This window comes from Perca fluviatilis, chromosome 24, assembly GCF_010015445.1.
Source record: "Perca fluviatilis chromosome 24, GENO_Pfluv_1.0, whole genome shotgun sequence".
NCBI classification, from domain to species: domain Eukaryota; kingdom Metazoa; phylum Chordata; class Actinopteri; order Perciformes; family Percidae; genus Perca; species Perca fluviatilis.
The window spans coordinates 15,331,048-15,347,445 of NC_053135.1; the positions used below are offsets into that span (position 1 = coordinate 15,331,048).

The window sequence follows — 16,398 nt, forward strand, 5'->3', positions numbered from 1 at the left end:
AACATTAGCTAAGTAAAACATGTTTCATGCTTCTCACAATCTGACCATAGTCCATAGCATGTGGATAGGATATGTTACATGCAGGGCTGGACTGGGACAAAAAATTGGCCCTGGCATTTTTGGACAAGGCGGCCCACACCCACCGTGATTGGTCAGACACATTCCCTGCAGACAGTCCTCTTAAAATATGCGTGCATTCTATGATATGAGTTGCCTAGTGTTCAGCGTTCATGTGATCGTTTTGGATCCTTCAAGAGGGGTGTCAAGACTTATCTGTTGGTCTTACACTTAAATAATTCATTCATTCTTAGAGTTATGATTTGTATATTTATGGTATTTTTATTAGTTTTTATTATTGATATTGTATTGTCATTATTGATATTATTACTATTTTGCTTAATATTGGCTTAGCAACTTTAAAAACAGTTTACTGTTCATTTTTAACTATTTTTAACTATTTTAAGATTCATATTTTGTCACTTTGGACATAAGTGTCTGCTAAATACTATAACCATAACTATAACCCTTCCCAAAAGCCACCAAAAGAAGAGAAGCTAATTAAGCTATTCAAGGAACACTGATGCTTGTATCAACACTGATTTTATAGATCCCACAGACTTTTCAGCTAGCCAACAGGCTAACTGCCAGCATTTTCAATGTAAGCTTAAACAGTTAGGTTACCTGACAGCCATTAACTTTAATGTTACAGCCAAACTGCTTGTTATCGTTATGACGTGGCACGCGTGCCTCTACTTCAGGTAATACTGATGTTGAAGAAGCTACTACAGCCCCAAACATGTCCGAAATTTTTGAGGAATCTGCCTGTAGATTCTTAATCTTTTTCTCCTGTAATTTCTCTGCACCTCCCTTGCACTTTGGTGGTCGTTTGTCCATTTTAACGTGAATGCTAAACTTCCAGCATAATATTACAGCTTCGTGTCTCAGGGCCGGGAGGCGTGGCCATAGTGGGATTCGTAAATTTGCGGCCCGGAATGGGGAAGGGGGTTCCTGGATTTGATTGGGTCAGGCCAGTGCCAATAAAGAAAACTAACCAATGGGCCGCATTGAGCTCTTTAAGGGCCGGCCCGGCCAAAAAATTTAAAAAAGGCCTATTTATATCGGCGGTTCGGCCCAAAAGTCCGTCGGCCCACCGGAAAAATGCCCGGTATGCCCGATGGCCAGTCCAGCCCTGGTTACATGTGCGATTTTTGTCTGATGTAGGCTATTCTATGTCATGCAGCATGTAATTCAGATGCCTTCTCTGCTGTTTGGGTTCATGATTAGTTGCCATTTTGTGCAATAAAATGGTTAATTTTATAACAGTGCTGTGAAGAACACATCACAACGTCGACGTCATCCACAAGGGACAGCAGCCGGCGGGAAAACAGGGAGCCGGCAGCTGCCTTCACTCTCCTACCCATCGGCTCTATAGCCTAGTTTCTATAACATTAATATAGTGTTTTAAAAAAAAAAAAAAAGATATGAGAGAAGGTTTTCTCTTCTAGACTTGAAAGCTTTATTGAAAGAAATAAATTACTCGTAGATAACCAGTACGGTTTTAGGAATAATTGTTCAACTTCACATGCACTCTTTGATATAATTGATGAAATAACTAATGCTGTAGACAACAAGAAATTTGCAATAGGGTTATTTATTGACCTAAGTAAGGCATTTGACACAATAAATTATGATATTTTAATTAATAAGCTAGAACGGTATGGGATTAGAGGGGTAGCACTACAGTGGGTTACTAGTTATTTAAAAAACAGAAAACAATATGTGAGATTATCAGTCAAGTTATCAAGAAATTGTGTGTGGCTTACCTCAAGGTTCCATTTTGGGTCCAAAATTGTTTAACAATAATAAACGATATTTGTAAAACATCTCAAATACTTAGATTTATTTTGTTTGCAGACGATACAAATATTTTGGCATTTGGAAACGATTTACAACAACTGTGTCAAATTGTAAGCTTGGAACTCAAACATGTTAATAAGTGGTTCAAACTAAATAAATTATCATTAAATCTGAGTAAAAGCAAAATGATGATATTTGGAAACGGTAATTCCAATGCTCAGGAAGCAATTGAGATAGAGGGTGTTGTTATAGAGTTGGTGCATGAAATCAAATTTCTAGGAGTTATTATAGATGATAAAATTACTTGGAACTCTCATATTAAATACTTAATCACTAAAATATCAAGAAGCATTGCAGTAATTGCAAAAGTTTTAAACATCAAAGCTCTGCATACTTTATACTGTTATCTAATCTTGCCCTATTTACATTATTGTTCTGTGGTATGGGGTAGTACTTATAAAAGCACATTAAAACCAATAGTAATGGTGCAAAAAAAGCTATCCGACTAATTCATAAAGTTGGGTTTTTGGACCACACAAACTCATTATTTGTTAAATCTAAGATCATGAAGTTTTATGACATTGTTGAGTTCTAATCGATATAGATGCTATATAAAGCAAGGCACAAATTGTTACCAAGCCAAATACAAGGAAGGTTCCAAGAACGTACTGGTGGTTATGAATTACGTGATGATTTAAACTTTAGGACGCAGAAACATAGTACAATTTTGAAAAGTTTTAGCCTTACAGTTAATGGGGTGCATTTGTGGAATAAGTTGGAGATGGAGATGAAACGATGTCCAAATATCAACCTTTTTAAATATAGACACAAACAAAAGATTTTTGAAAAGTATAAAGAAGTAGAAATGATTAGCCATTAGGAGTATTTATACCATGATCAGATATTGGAAGTGTATATAATCCATTTTTGTTCTGTTTTGTATTTGTTTTGATTGTTATATTGTTTGTTTGATGTTGTTTTGTTGTGTTGTTTTGCACTATGTTTTTTTGTACTATTATGAAATGAGAAATTTTATTGTATTATTTTGGGGGCGCTAAGCTCTTTTGCTTCTGCCCACTCCCTTTGAGCAGAATGGTTACTGCTCAAATAAACAAATAAACTAATCTAAACTACTAATCTACTAAGACTAGACCAACCTGCTAAACCAACGCTAGCCCCATGGCAGCCTCTACACCTAGCGAGTCACCACTCCCCCGCAAAATTTCCTAATTTTTTAAGAACGCAAACAAAGAAATTGCTGACCTCAAGGAAGATATTCGTCGACTTTCCGAGGACTTAAAGACCAAAGATGCTTTGTTTACCGCCTGCTTGGACATGGCTCATAACCAGTCGCTCCAGATCTTATTGCTCACGGCGGCCTTTCAGGATACCGCGCTATGGGACCCAACCTCCAGCCAACACCTATCTCCCTGCTCGACACTGATCATTAAGCCACCCTGGACTGAGGTGTTTCACGGCCAAAAGAGAGCATCGAGTAGGGCTCCATCGCCTCCTGCCCTCAGCCTCTTCAACCGTTTCAGTGCCCTGTCGGAGTCGGACCTAGCATCGGCCGATGCGGTTCACCGGCCTCGCCCCACTTCAAAGCAGACTGACCAGCCACCGTCACAGAAGAGGACCGCTACCCCACGGCTACAGCTTCTGATGGACGCGATGGCCAGACGATCCGGTGGTCTACACTGCCTGGAGCGGCCAAACGACAACGTTCCTCAAAAACAACCTCCCCAACCGAACGGTAAGCAATCGTCCTCTTCTTTCTCTTGTCAAATTGTAATCGACACTGACTGTTTTGCTCCCGTCACTGGCCATCCATACCCCCTCACCCTTTGTCTGCTCTTACCCCCAACCACAGTAATTATTGGGGACTCCATCACCAGAGATTTAACGTTTCATAAGGCTGTCACACACTGCTTTCCTTTGTGTTGTTGTGGATCTGACACCCTCATTCCCGACCTCTATTAAACGCATTGTGGTCCACTGTGGACACAACGACATGTCCTATCAGGAATCTGAACGCACAAAGAAAGAGTTTACCACTCTCATTGAGGCTTTAAAAAGCACTGGGAAGTCGGTTTTTATCTCGGGCCCACTTCCATCTCTAGGTCGCAGATCACACCTTTTTAGAAGGCTACTCTCCCTTAACACCTGGCTCCAGCTTAAATGCAGCATTCACAAGCTAGATTTTATCGACAATTATATAAATTATATATACATCAGGAAATTGTAGGTCATCCAGGATTTTATATCTTTAATGCATGCTTGAAGTTTAGCTAACTGACCACTTTCGTCTGGCTTAATTGACAGATATAATTGGGTGTTGTCTGCGTAACAGTGAAAGTTAATTGAGTGTTTCCTAATAATGTTGCCTAGAGAAAGCATATATAAGGAAAATAGAATTGGTCCAAGCACTGAGCCTTGAGGAAAGCCATGGCTAACTTTAGCGTACTTGGAGGGTTGATCGTTAATGTTAACAAATTGGGATTGCTCAGAGAAATAGGACTTAAACCAGCTTAGTGCGATTCCTTTAATGCCAACTAAGTGTTCCAGTCTCTGTAACAGGATGGTGTGGTCAATAATGTCGATTGCAACACTAAGATCTAATAAAACAAGTATGGAGACAAGTCCTTTGTCAGCAGCAGTTAGAAGTTCGTTAGTCACGAGTGCCGTCTCTGTGCTATGATGCATCTAAATCTTGACTGAAAGTCTTCAAATAGACTATTCTCATGTAGAACGTCACATAATTGGTTAGCGACTACCTTCTCAAGGATTTTGGAGAGAAAGGGAAGGTTGGATATAGGTCTATAGTTGGCTTCAGGATCGAGGGTAGTACTTTGTCTGATTGAAGGACTATACTTGATAAGAACTCAGAGAATTCAGATAAAAATTCAGAATACGGACCTGGTGGGCGGTAAACAACAACAAATGTAATTGGCTGTACCGTTTTCCACGTTGGGTGTTGAAGATTAAGAACAAGTCTTTCGAACGAGTTATAATTTAGTTTAGGTTTAGGATTAATTAACAGGCTTGAGTCGACTATGGCTGCAACTCCCCCTCCTTGGCCTGAGCCTCATGGAATTTGAGTATTATTATGACTGGGAGGAGTGGCTTCATTTAGACTAACGTATTCATCGTGGCTCAGCCATGTTTCGGTGAGAAAAAATAAATCAGTTTGGTTATCTGATATCAATTTGTTTACCAATATTGATTTAGAAGACAGAGATCTAATGTTTAATAGTCCACATTTGATTTTCCTATTCTGTTCTGTCAGTGCAGTGGTTGTTTTAATTCTAATTAGGTTGTTGAGTATAGCACCTCTTTTGTTTATGTTAATCGATCTCAGTCGGGGAACAGACACCGTGGTTATGGGATTATGAACGGGTGGTTGTTCCAAAGGAGCAAGCACAGAGGAGCACAGTCAATCATAGTTCTGAGTGTTCTCACTTACTAACAAACTAACGGTTGTATGCTTTCACTGAAGACAGCGCAAATGTAGCATCCATTTTCCGCTAGAAATTCAATTGTTATAAACTTTAGAGACAAAACTTTCCCAATATGCCAGTTTCTGCGGTCATGGAAGATGAACGTCCGCCATGATTTCAGTGCACGCGAGCAGCGGTTTTTTGTTGTTACGTCACAGGGTGTGAATAGCTCAGCTGTGTGGCCGAGGCTATACATACCTTGGGTGCAAATAGACACTCCGTTTACTATAATGCAGAAAGCAGTAGTATAAGTACAGATTTTAGTTAGTAAATGCTATGTAGTTGTCATTGCTTAACTAAATCTGACAAAGATTATATTTTTTTCAACAGTATAGCTGCTATAAAAATATAATCTTTGTTAGAGAATGCATTCTCATTGAACATATTAAATTAGATAAAAGCTCCTACACCAGATGCTTATCTGACAGTGCTATAGCTAAATTTAAAGAAGATATTCCAACAGCATTCGACTCTATGTCATGCCTTAACATAACAGAGGACCTGTATGTTAACCTCAGTCCCTCTCAAATTGATGCATTTGTAGACGGTATTACGACATGCCTACGGACGACCTTAGACTCCGTCGCTCCCCTGAAAAAGAAGATGATGAAGCAAAGGAAACTAGCACCTTGGTATAACTCCCAAACTCGCAAATTAAAACAAATCTCGCGAAACCTCGAATGTAAGTGGCGTTCCACCAAGGTGGAAGAATCTCGTTTGGATTGGCAAGAAAGTCTCAAAACCTATAGGAAGGCCCTAAGAAAGGCCAGATCAGACTATTACTCATCACTAATAGAAGAAAACAAGAACAACCCAAGGTTTCTTTTCAGCACTGTCGCCAGGCTGACAGATAGCCACAGCTCTACTGAGCCATCTATTCCTCTAGCTCTGAGTAGTGATGACTTCATGAGCTTCTTCAATGATAAAATTACAACAATTAGAGATAAAATTCATCACATTTTACACTCAACTTCTAACGGTTCACCTTTAAACGCAGAGTCGTTAGAAATAAAGACTAGTCTCGACATATACTTAGACTGCTTTTATCCTATAGATCTTCAACAATTAATGTTAAAGATATCCTCAGCGAAGCCATCTACCTGTCTCTTGGACCCCATCCCAACGAAAACTACTCAAAGAAGCATTACCTGTGGTTAACACCTCATTACTAGATATGATCAATATGTCTCTATTAACAGGTTATGTACCACAGTCATTTAAAGTAGCTGTGATAAAACCTCTTCTGAAAAACCCCACCCCTGGATCCTGAGGTCTTAGCAAACTATAGACCTATATCTAACCTTCCTTTTCTATCCAAGATCCTTGAGAAGGTGGTTGCGAATCAGTTATGCGATTTTCTACATAGCAACAGTTTATTTGATGACTTTCAATCAGGATTTAGAAAGAATCATAGCACAGAGACGGCACTGGTGAAAATTACTAACGACCTTTTAACTGCTGCAGACAAAGGTCTTGTCTCCATTCTTGTTTTACTAGATCTTAGTGCTGCATTTGACACAATTGACCATTCAATCCGTTACAGAGATTGGAACACTTGGTTGGCATTAAAGGAATTGCTCTGAGTTGGTTTAGGTCCTATTTCTCTGATCGATCTCAATTTGTGAATGTTAATGATAAATCCTCCAAGTACGCTAAAGTTAGCCATGGGGTTCCTCAAAGCTTCGTGCTTGGACCAATTCTATTCTCCTTATATATGCTTCCTCTAGGCAATATTATTAGGAAAACACTCAATTAACTTTCACTGTTATGCGGATGACACCCAATTATACTTGTCAATCAAACCAGACGAAACCAGTCAGCTAGCAAAATTTCAAGAGTGCATTAAGGATATAAAATCCTGGATGACCTATAATTTTCTGATGTTAAACCCTAACAAAACTGAAGTTATTGTGCTGGGCCCTAAACACCTCCGAACTTCATTATCTAGAGATATAGCTACTCTGGATGGTGTTGCCCTGGCCTCCAGCACCACTGTTAGAAATTTAGGAGTTATCTTTGATCAGGATATATCCTTTAATGCCAATCTAAAACAAACCTCAAGAACAGCCTTTTTTCATCTTCGTAACATTGCCAAAAATTAGTGAATATCCTGTCTCAAAACGACGCTGAAAAACTAGTCCATGCATTTGTTACTTCCAGGCTGGACTATTGTAATTCCCTACTGTCAGGTTGCTCAAATAAGTCTCTTAAGACTCTCCAGCTGATCCAGAATGCTGCAGCGTGTTCTCACAAGAACTAAGAAAAGAGATCATATTTCTCCTGTATTAGCTTCTCTGCATTGGCTTCCTGTTGAATCCAGGATTGAGTTTAAAGTCCTTCTCTTGACCTACAAAGCTCTAAATGGTCTAGCACCATCATATCTAGAAGAGCTCCTAATACCCTATTGTCCCACTAGAACACTGCGCTCCCAGAATGCAGAGTTACTGGTGGTACCTAGAGTCTCTAAAAGTAGAATGGGAGCTAGAGCCTTCAGTTATCAGGCTCCTCTCCTATGGAACCAGCTCCCGATCTGGGTTCGGGGGCAGAAACTGTCACCTCATTCAAGAATGAACTTAAAACTCTCCTATTTGATAAAGCTTATAGTTAAGGAGTGAGGAGTTGCAGTGTTCACCTAACTGGCCCAACTGCTTCTCTTCATAATTGTTAGATTAATAATACATAACAAAGTAGAGGGAGGCAGGCCAGCCCAAGACAGATCCGGCAGGGGAGAGTTTCTAAAACCTCAAAAAAGCTACCTCTCCTTATGACCTGTCTCTTTAGTTACCTGTTATATTAGCTGCTATAGTCCTAGACTGCCGGGGGGACTTCCTTCCTTTGACACACTGAGCTGCTCTCTCCTCTCCCTTTCTATTACTGTTTCTATTACTGTTACTATTACTATTACTATTTGTGTGCAGCCCGTCCCAGAAATGCTTGTTACTAATCCTAGCTTCTGGGGAGTTTACCCTCCCGGAGTCCTTATGCCTTTTCCCCCCAGTGCATTTTTTCCTTGGAGAACGTTGGCACCAAGACCCTGGTTGCAGCTGTCGCCGTGTGTCCTGCTGCACTCCCTGCTGAGCTCAGCGATGCCCTGCAATGTCATGCGCGTCCGAGCTGAACCCGAGGCCTCCGCTGACATCCAGTCACTGTTCCATTATTAATGTGACTACTATCGCCACTGTTCATCACACCCCCAACCGGCTCGTCAGACACCGCCTACCAAGAGCCTGGGTCTGTCCGAGGTTTCTTCCCAAGAGGGAGTTTTTCCTCGCCACTGTCGCACTGCTTGCTCTTGAGGGAATTACTGGAATTGTTGGAATTGTTGGGGCTTTGTAAATTATAGAGTGTGGTCTAGACCTACTCTATCTGTAAAGTGTCTCGAGATAACTTATGTTATGATTTGATACTATAAATAAAATTGAATTGAATTGAATTGAACAGATGTGCTATACTATAGCACATCTGTTCAATGATGATGAAGATCTGTGTCATCCTTCTGTGTGTTGGTAAGTTTTAAGATATTAAATTGAATTATGAGGTAGAGCAAGTTGAATAAAAAATCAACAACATAGCAAGTTTAATTAAAAATCAACAACATAAGTATAGAAAGAAAAGTATTTTTATTTTAAAGTTTTTTTGTTTCACGTTTAACCCATATGAGCTATGCCATTGCACTTCAGACAATGTCTTACTACCAATTTGTATTGTAACGCTGCAGCAATGACAACCACAACTGCAGCAACGACAACAACAGCTGCCCCAACAACAACAGCTGCAGCAATGACAACCACAACTGCCCCAACAACAGCTGCAGCAACAACCACAGCTGCTCCAGCAACAACCACAGCTGCTCCAACAACAACCACAACTGCAGCAACGACAACCACAGCTGCAGCAACGACAACAACAGCTGCCCCAGTATCAACCACAGCTGCCCCAGCATCAACCACAGCTGCAGCAGCAGTAAAGACAGCAGCAGCAAAGCCAACAACTGCTGCCTCCTCTGCAGTCATCAACAAAAAAGGTTTTCTTGTAGTCATAGCAGTTGTTACAGCTGTTATTTGGAATTATCTGGGCTGGATCAAGGGACTTAATACCAACAACATTTAGACACTCTTTTCTATGCTATATATCTAATTTGCTTTAGCTGTGACCTATTTTTTTTTTACAAACACAAAACTTACTAATCATAACAGATCTTATGTCATGCACTAATTAAGCACACAGACAAACTTGATGTATATTCTTTTGACATAAGACAAGCATACATACAACTTTTATTAACTGCTGTTAACAATGACACAGAACCATATGAGCCATATGCAGTGATTGGCGAGAACAATGAACAGCTCTTATGTCTAATATATTCAAAGATATATTTAATATTCATATTGCCGTTCATTTATATTTGATTGCATTACACTGTAAGGAATGTACTTTGTGGAAACTCTGCTGCACTTTTCCCTCCACAGACGCACGTTGGTAAATCAGGGAATGAATTTGCGCTCCCGGGGGCGGTTAAGCGAAAAGAGGAGGCGTGTTCCAGCACAAATGTTCCATAGTGCTATTTTGCAGTTTCAGAAAAGAATTCTGCCACAAACCAGGAAAAACCTGGTCTAAAGTCAGTGCCGCTAGTCTAAAGTCAGTGGCACATTATTCAGATGCTATTTTATTTGCGCATGCTTGGCCATAAGGTAGCGTGTGTACAACGCACATAGACTTTGCTTCTCTCATCTACACAGATGCAGCAGTTCCCATTTTTGCAAACCATATATAATTACAAGGAAAAATAATACTGAAAATGCGGTTTAGGAGGCACTTTACAGTACAGTCCTCAAAAAGTCGCAGTCTTTGTGGCTTGTTGTTTTACACAACATTTCCATGAATCATGGATGTGTTGATGACATAAATGAGGAAATATTAGAGGACTTAAGGAGACGTGATGTTGAGCTATGGCAGGATTGGACACTTCAGGGTCCGGAAGTGGCAATGCGCGATGATATAGGTCTATAGTTTGCTAAGACCTCAGGATCGAGGGTGGGTTTTTTCAGAAGAGGTTTTATCACAGCTATTTTAAATGACTGCGGTACATTACCTGTTAATAAGGACATATTGATCATATCTAGTAATGAAGTGTTAACCATGGGTAACGCTTCTTTGAGTAGTCTCATTGGGATGGGATCTAAGAGACAGGTAGATGGCTTAGCTGAGGATATCTTTAACATTAATTGTTGAAGGTCTATAGGATAAAAGCAGTCTAAGTATATGTCGGGAATAGACGTTCTTTCTAGCATTCCTGCGTTTAAAGATGAACCGTTAGAAGTTGAGGGCAAAAGGTGATAGATTTTATCTCTAATTGTTATAATTTTATCATTAAAGAAGCTCATGAAGTCATCACTACTCAGAGCTAGAGGAATACATGGCTCAGTAGAGCTGTGACTATCTGTCAGCCTGGCTACAGTGCTGAAAAGAAACCTTGGGTTGTTCCTATTTTCTTGTATTAGTGATGAGTAATAGTCTGATCTGGCCTTTCTTAGGGCCTTCCTATAGGTTTTGAGACTTTCTTGCCAATCCAAACGAGATTCTTCCACTTTGGTGGAACGCCATTTACTTTCGAGGGTTTCACGATTTTTTGTTTTAATTTTGCGCGAGTTTGGGAGTTATACCAAGGTGCTAGTTTCCTTTGCTTAATCATCTTCTTTTTGAGGGGAGCAACAGAGTCTAAAGTCGTCCGTAGGCAGGTTGTAGCACCGTCTACAAATGTATCAATTTGAGAGGGACTGAGGTTAACATAAAGGTCCTCTGTTATGTTAAGGCATGACATAGAGTTAGATGCTGTTGGAATATCTTCCTTAAATTTAGCTATAGCACTGTCAGATAGGCATCTAGTGTAGAAGCTTTTATCTAATTTAGTAGAGTCAGGTAGTAAGAATTTGAAAGTAATTAAAGAATGATCTGATAATACCGAATTCTGTGGAAATATTATTAAATCCTCAATTTCAATACCATATGCCAGCACAAGGTCGAGGATGTGGTTAAAACAGTGCGTCGCCTTGTGCACACTCTGACTGAAACCGATTGAATCTAATAATGAGTTGAAAGCAGTACTAATGCTATCATTGTCAACATCCACATGGATATTAAAATCACCTAAAATAAGTACTTTGTCAGATTTTAGGACTAAACATGATAAAAACTCTGAGAATTCAGATAAAAATTCAGAATACGGACCTGGAGCCCTGTAAATAACAATGAATATAATTGGCTGTAATGTTTTCCATTTTGGACGTTGAAGATTAAGAACAAGACTCAAACAAGTTATAATTTAGTTTAGGTTTAGGATTAATTAACAAGCTTGAATCAAAGATGGCTGCAACTCCCCCTCCTCGGCCTGAGCCTCTAGGAATTTGAGTATTAATATGACTGGGAGGAGTGGCTTCATTTAGACTAACATATTCTTCATGGCCCAGCCAGGTTTCAGTAAGACAAAATAAATCAATTTTATTATCTGATATCAAATCGTTTACCAATATTGCTTTAGAAGACAGAGATCTAATATTTAATAGTCCACATCTATTTTTCCTATTTTGTTCTATCGATGTAGTCGTTTTAATTCTAATTACGTTGTTGAGTATAGCGCATCTTTTGTTTACCTTTGATTTAACCGATCTGAGTCGGGGGACAGACACCGTGCTTATTAGACTATGAGTGGGCGACTGCTCCAACGGAAGCACAGAGGGGCGCGTAGCACTGCACCTCTGATTACTAATATCAAACTTGGGTTGTCATGGTTTATGACCGATAATAGATTTTTTGATATGAGAGCGGCTCCGTCCCAGGTGGGATGAATGCCGTCTCTCCTAATCAGACCAGGCTTTCCCCAGAACGCCCTCCAGTTATTCACATAGCCCACATCGTTAGCTGGGCACCACCCCGACAACCAGCGGTGGAAGGATGACGTACGGCTGTACATTTCATCACTGGTCAGGTTTGGCAGGGGTCCAGAGAACACTACTGAGTCCGACATTGTCTTTGCAAAGTGACTCAACATTAATTTTAGTGATCTCCGATTTACGACCATTACCACCTACGTGAAGTATGATCTTACTGTATTTACGGTTCTTTTTAGCCAGCAGCTTTAGATGGGATTCTATATCGCCCGCTCTAGCCCCGGGGACACATATGACCGCAGCGCCGCTGGGGCCGCCGGCTTCACATGTCGCAGTATAGAGCTCCCAATGACCAGAATTGGCTTCTCAGCGGGTGTATCACTGAGTAGGGAGAAACTGTTAGAGAGGCGAAGATGCTCCGGTTTAGAGCGACCGTCATCATGTGCACTTCCTGGTTTAGATCTAACGCCACGCCTCGACGACAGTCACTCCACTCCCCCGCTGCTCAGGGTCTGCCGGGGGACTGCTAGCAGAAGCTACAGTATGTTGGCCCGCATAAACTACGTGGTGCTGGCTAGCTACGGAAGCATATAATTCTGATTCCATGATGCGGAGCCGTGCCACAAACTCACTAAGCCTTGCCTCCAGAGCAGCGAATATACTACATTTATCACATGTATCGTTATCACTAAAGGAGGCAGACGAATAGCTAAACATTTGACACACAGAGCAAGAGAGAGCAGGAGAGGGAGAGGAATTAGCCATTGCTAATGGCTAAGCTAAAGTAGCTAACAGCGTTTTAACAACTGTAAGATCAGCGAGGCAGGCACTGTAAGGGAAGAGAAGTATAAGTGCTTGAGTAGAACAATTGTAATTAAAATGCAATCCAGGCAAATAGCCGCTAATTTAGACAATAAAGCAGAGTTGAGTAAGTTTTTGCTGGAGCAGCAAACTAGCGTTTGGAACACCGGAACACTGGAAGTGACAATACGCTTACTGTACACGTCAGCACGTCAAATGCCGAGCTTTCAATATTATGCAGCATAATTTTAGTTTCTTGTAATAGTGTATGGTAAGCCCATGTCGGCATCTGATGAAACACATTCAACCTGTCACAGTTGATTGATGAGCCAAGCAGAACTTATTAAAGAATCCTTCAAAATCAACATCATAAAATTTGATTCTCTCAAACATGAGGGACAAAATGACTGCTTCTGGAGATTTTGTGCTTGGCCTTAGTGGCTGCTGACCTCTAGTCTGCGTTAGAAGTGATAGATTGGAAAGATCAAGCTGTAGGATTGTTATCAATTCAGGCTTTTCTCAGTGACCTTGCTGACAGTAATATACCGTTCATCACACTTCTGAAATACCATTTGTAGAACTGGCATTGAAATATTTGACAAATTATCATTACATGCTTACACTACATTAAATTATATTAAATTACAAAGCTTAGATTTGAAGCTAGATCAAGCCGCTAGTTCTACAAAGAAATAGCAATGATGCTCAAGGCAAAGGACTTATGTTTAAATTACACCTGTCTGGATACAAAACTTTAACTGTAACAACCTTTTTTTCATTAAGAGGTGGTGTAAGAGCATCATTAATAGATTCTCTCCTGAAGGTGTGGTTCTTCCAGTGTCTCATACCTATACACAAATGAACACTAAACCAGATATAGGCTGCAAAATGAGAAAAACGCTTGGTGTAAACTTCACATCACAAATAACTTCCCCACAAATCCAACATCCTGTCTCGAAAAAAATGCCCCTCAACCAGTTTCTTTACCCAGTAACCCAAAAGAAGATGTAAGAATGAGTTGTCACAGGTGTGGTAACACTTTAAAAACCCATTACTCATACAATTCCCGAATGTTGTTCACAACCTGATGTCATGTTACCAGAGGCCTGTACTACGAAGCAGGATTTGGCGTTAACGAGCTAATTTAAGGTTCAACCCAGGATTTTCTGTACCACGACGGTGGATTAATTGTTACCAGGTTCAATCGCCGTGGTAACTTATGCTGAACACCTAACCTGGTCGGGAGCAGGTTATGTTGGTGATCAGAGATTAACCGGTGTAAAAGAACCACCTACTGACCAATCAATACTTGATTGAGAACAGCGTCACCGTTCTTAGAAAGGCGGAGCTAGGTGCGCAGAAAGAGAGAGGGAGAGAGAGAGAGAGGGGGAGAGAGGGGTGCACTCATAAAAGTTAAAAGATTTAGAGACCAACAACCCCGTTAACATTCCCTGATGGGTATTTTTATGAAATATATATATTTTAATGGGAGGAAATTACATATCTGCTATTTGTCGGCTTCTTGAGCCATGTGTCGCCAATGCGCACATCGGTTTGAATTATGTTTTTATATGTTTTATTTGTTCTCACGATCGCTTACCACTGCCAAGGTTGCAACTGAAATAATAGGCTGAAGCAACGACAGTTTATGTTTATTTATGTCTAATGTATGCTATTATAGTGGGTGTACTGTACTGTATATTAGCCAGAATCTGCCTTTGGGGGAGGAGGGGTCATATCATAGCGGGGGGGGCCTGGCTGTCCTTCCCCAGGAAAGTTTTAAGCATCAACGACTTCATTTTCTGCATTCCGATACACTTTTATGTACCAATTTACGGTAAGAACAAAGCACGGATGACAATTCAAAATGTATCAGAAATATAATGGAAAGTATGTTTTTACGTGTCAATGGGCATTTTTAAGTGGGTATATAGAAATCCTGGAGCTTACTATCACGTAGACCACACCACTGGAAGTGATATTGATAGGCATTGTGATTTATGTCGGCTTTTTTTGTCAGCTTTCCTTCCTGCATTTTGCCTGTAAAACCGTGTCTGTGTTCTTCTTATTTATGTAGAATTATAGTTTGCTCTTCTTATGTAAAATATGCGGCTCTGGTAGATGTTTGTGATTGGTCGTGGTGCGCAAACACCGCCTCTTTTATGTGAACACGCGCGCCGCTGGATTGGGAAACCCTGGGTTGACTGAACTAGTTGTAAACCACCGTCGTGACACAGGTTATGTAGAACAGCGGTTGTTAGGGTTAGTGAAGCCAGATAACTGAAAGAAATCCAGGCCATGTTGATCTTGCTTCGTAGTACAGGCCTCTGCTTTGTGTAAATGGGTATAAAATGTGATGTGTGTTCAGTGGAGGACCTCAACCAGCAAACAGCAACAGGTGGAATCAGAGAGCATCACAGCTTCAATCACTGCAGTCAAAACAAATCTACGGCAGACAAAACCTGTAAGTATTTCAATGATGAATATTTGTCCAATTTCAATCAATGCAAGTTGTGTTTTCTGTCTTTCTTCAATAACAATGCAATTATCCACAATAATAGTTATCATAATAATCATCACCCACGGTCTGTCTGTGTAATAATTGTTGGTGTTACACTTATCTTCTTTGTTTAATTTTTTCTGGAAGATAATGAAACATTTTAAAAACTTTTAAGATATTATACGTGTCTACAGCTACAACTATGTTGTGTATGTCGGTATTAGACAGATGTTTTACTTTTTTAAATTTATAAAAAACAAGTAAAGCACAAAAAAGCTTGTTTTGTCCCAGAAACAATGTAAATGCTCACAATTATGCAATGATAATGCTCATTTGTAGATCCTAATGTTTATAAATGTTAGTTTGCATTTACAGCTAACAAAGGATTATCGTCTCAAAGATGCAGTGGAGCATGTAATGAAAATATAATTTGAAATATAATTTCAACATATACAATAAGTGACACTACATTTTCATCATTTCATTTTTTTCATCAAGTAGAAAATATACAACATAAGTATGAGAAAAGAAGTATTTGTAATTTTGGAATTTTTTTGGTTTCACATTTAACCCATCTGAGCTATGCAATTGTACTTCAGACAATGTCTTACTACTAATTTGTATTGCAACACTGCAGGAATAACAACCATAGCTACCCCAACAACAGCTGCCCCAACAACAGCTGGTCCATCAACAGCTGCCCCAAAAACAGCTGCTCCAACAACAACCACAGCTGCAGCAACAACAACCACAGCTGCAGCAACGACAACCACAGCTTCCCCAACAACAACCACAGCTGCTCCAACAACAATCACAGCTGCTCCAACAACAACCACAGCTGTGGCAACGACAA

The 16,398-nt window shown here is 40.1% G+C and overlaps 1 protein-coding gene across 1 annotated transcript in view; it reads left to right on the plus strand.

Moving 5' to 3' along the window:
• The first annotated feature begins 3,192 nt into the window (after positions 1-3,192).
• The window catches only part of LOC120553993 (GATA zinc finger domain-containing protein 14-like), a 38,610-nt gene continuing 25,404 nt past the window's right edge, over positions 3,193-16,398 (plus strand). Inside the window, exon 1 of the mRNA XM_039792542.1 lies at positions 3,193-3,610. Within this exon, the coding sequence (XP_039648476.1) occupies positions 3,193-3,610 (418 nt within the window). The remainder of the gene's footprint in view (positions 3,611-16,398) is intronic.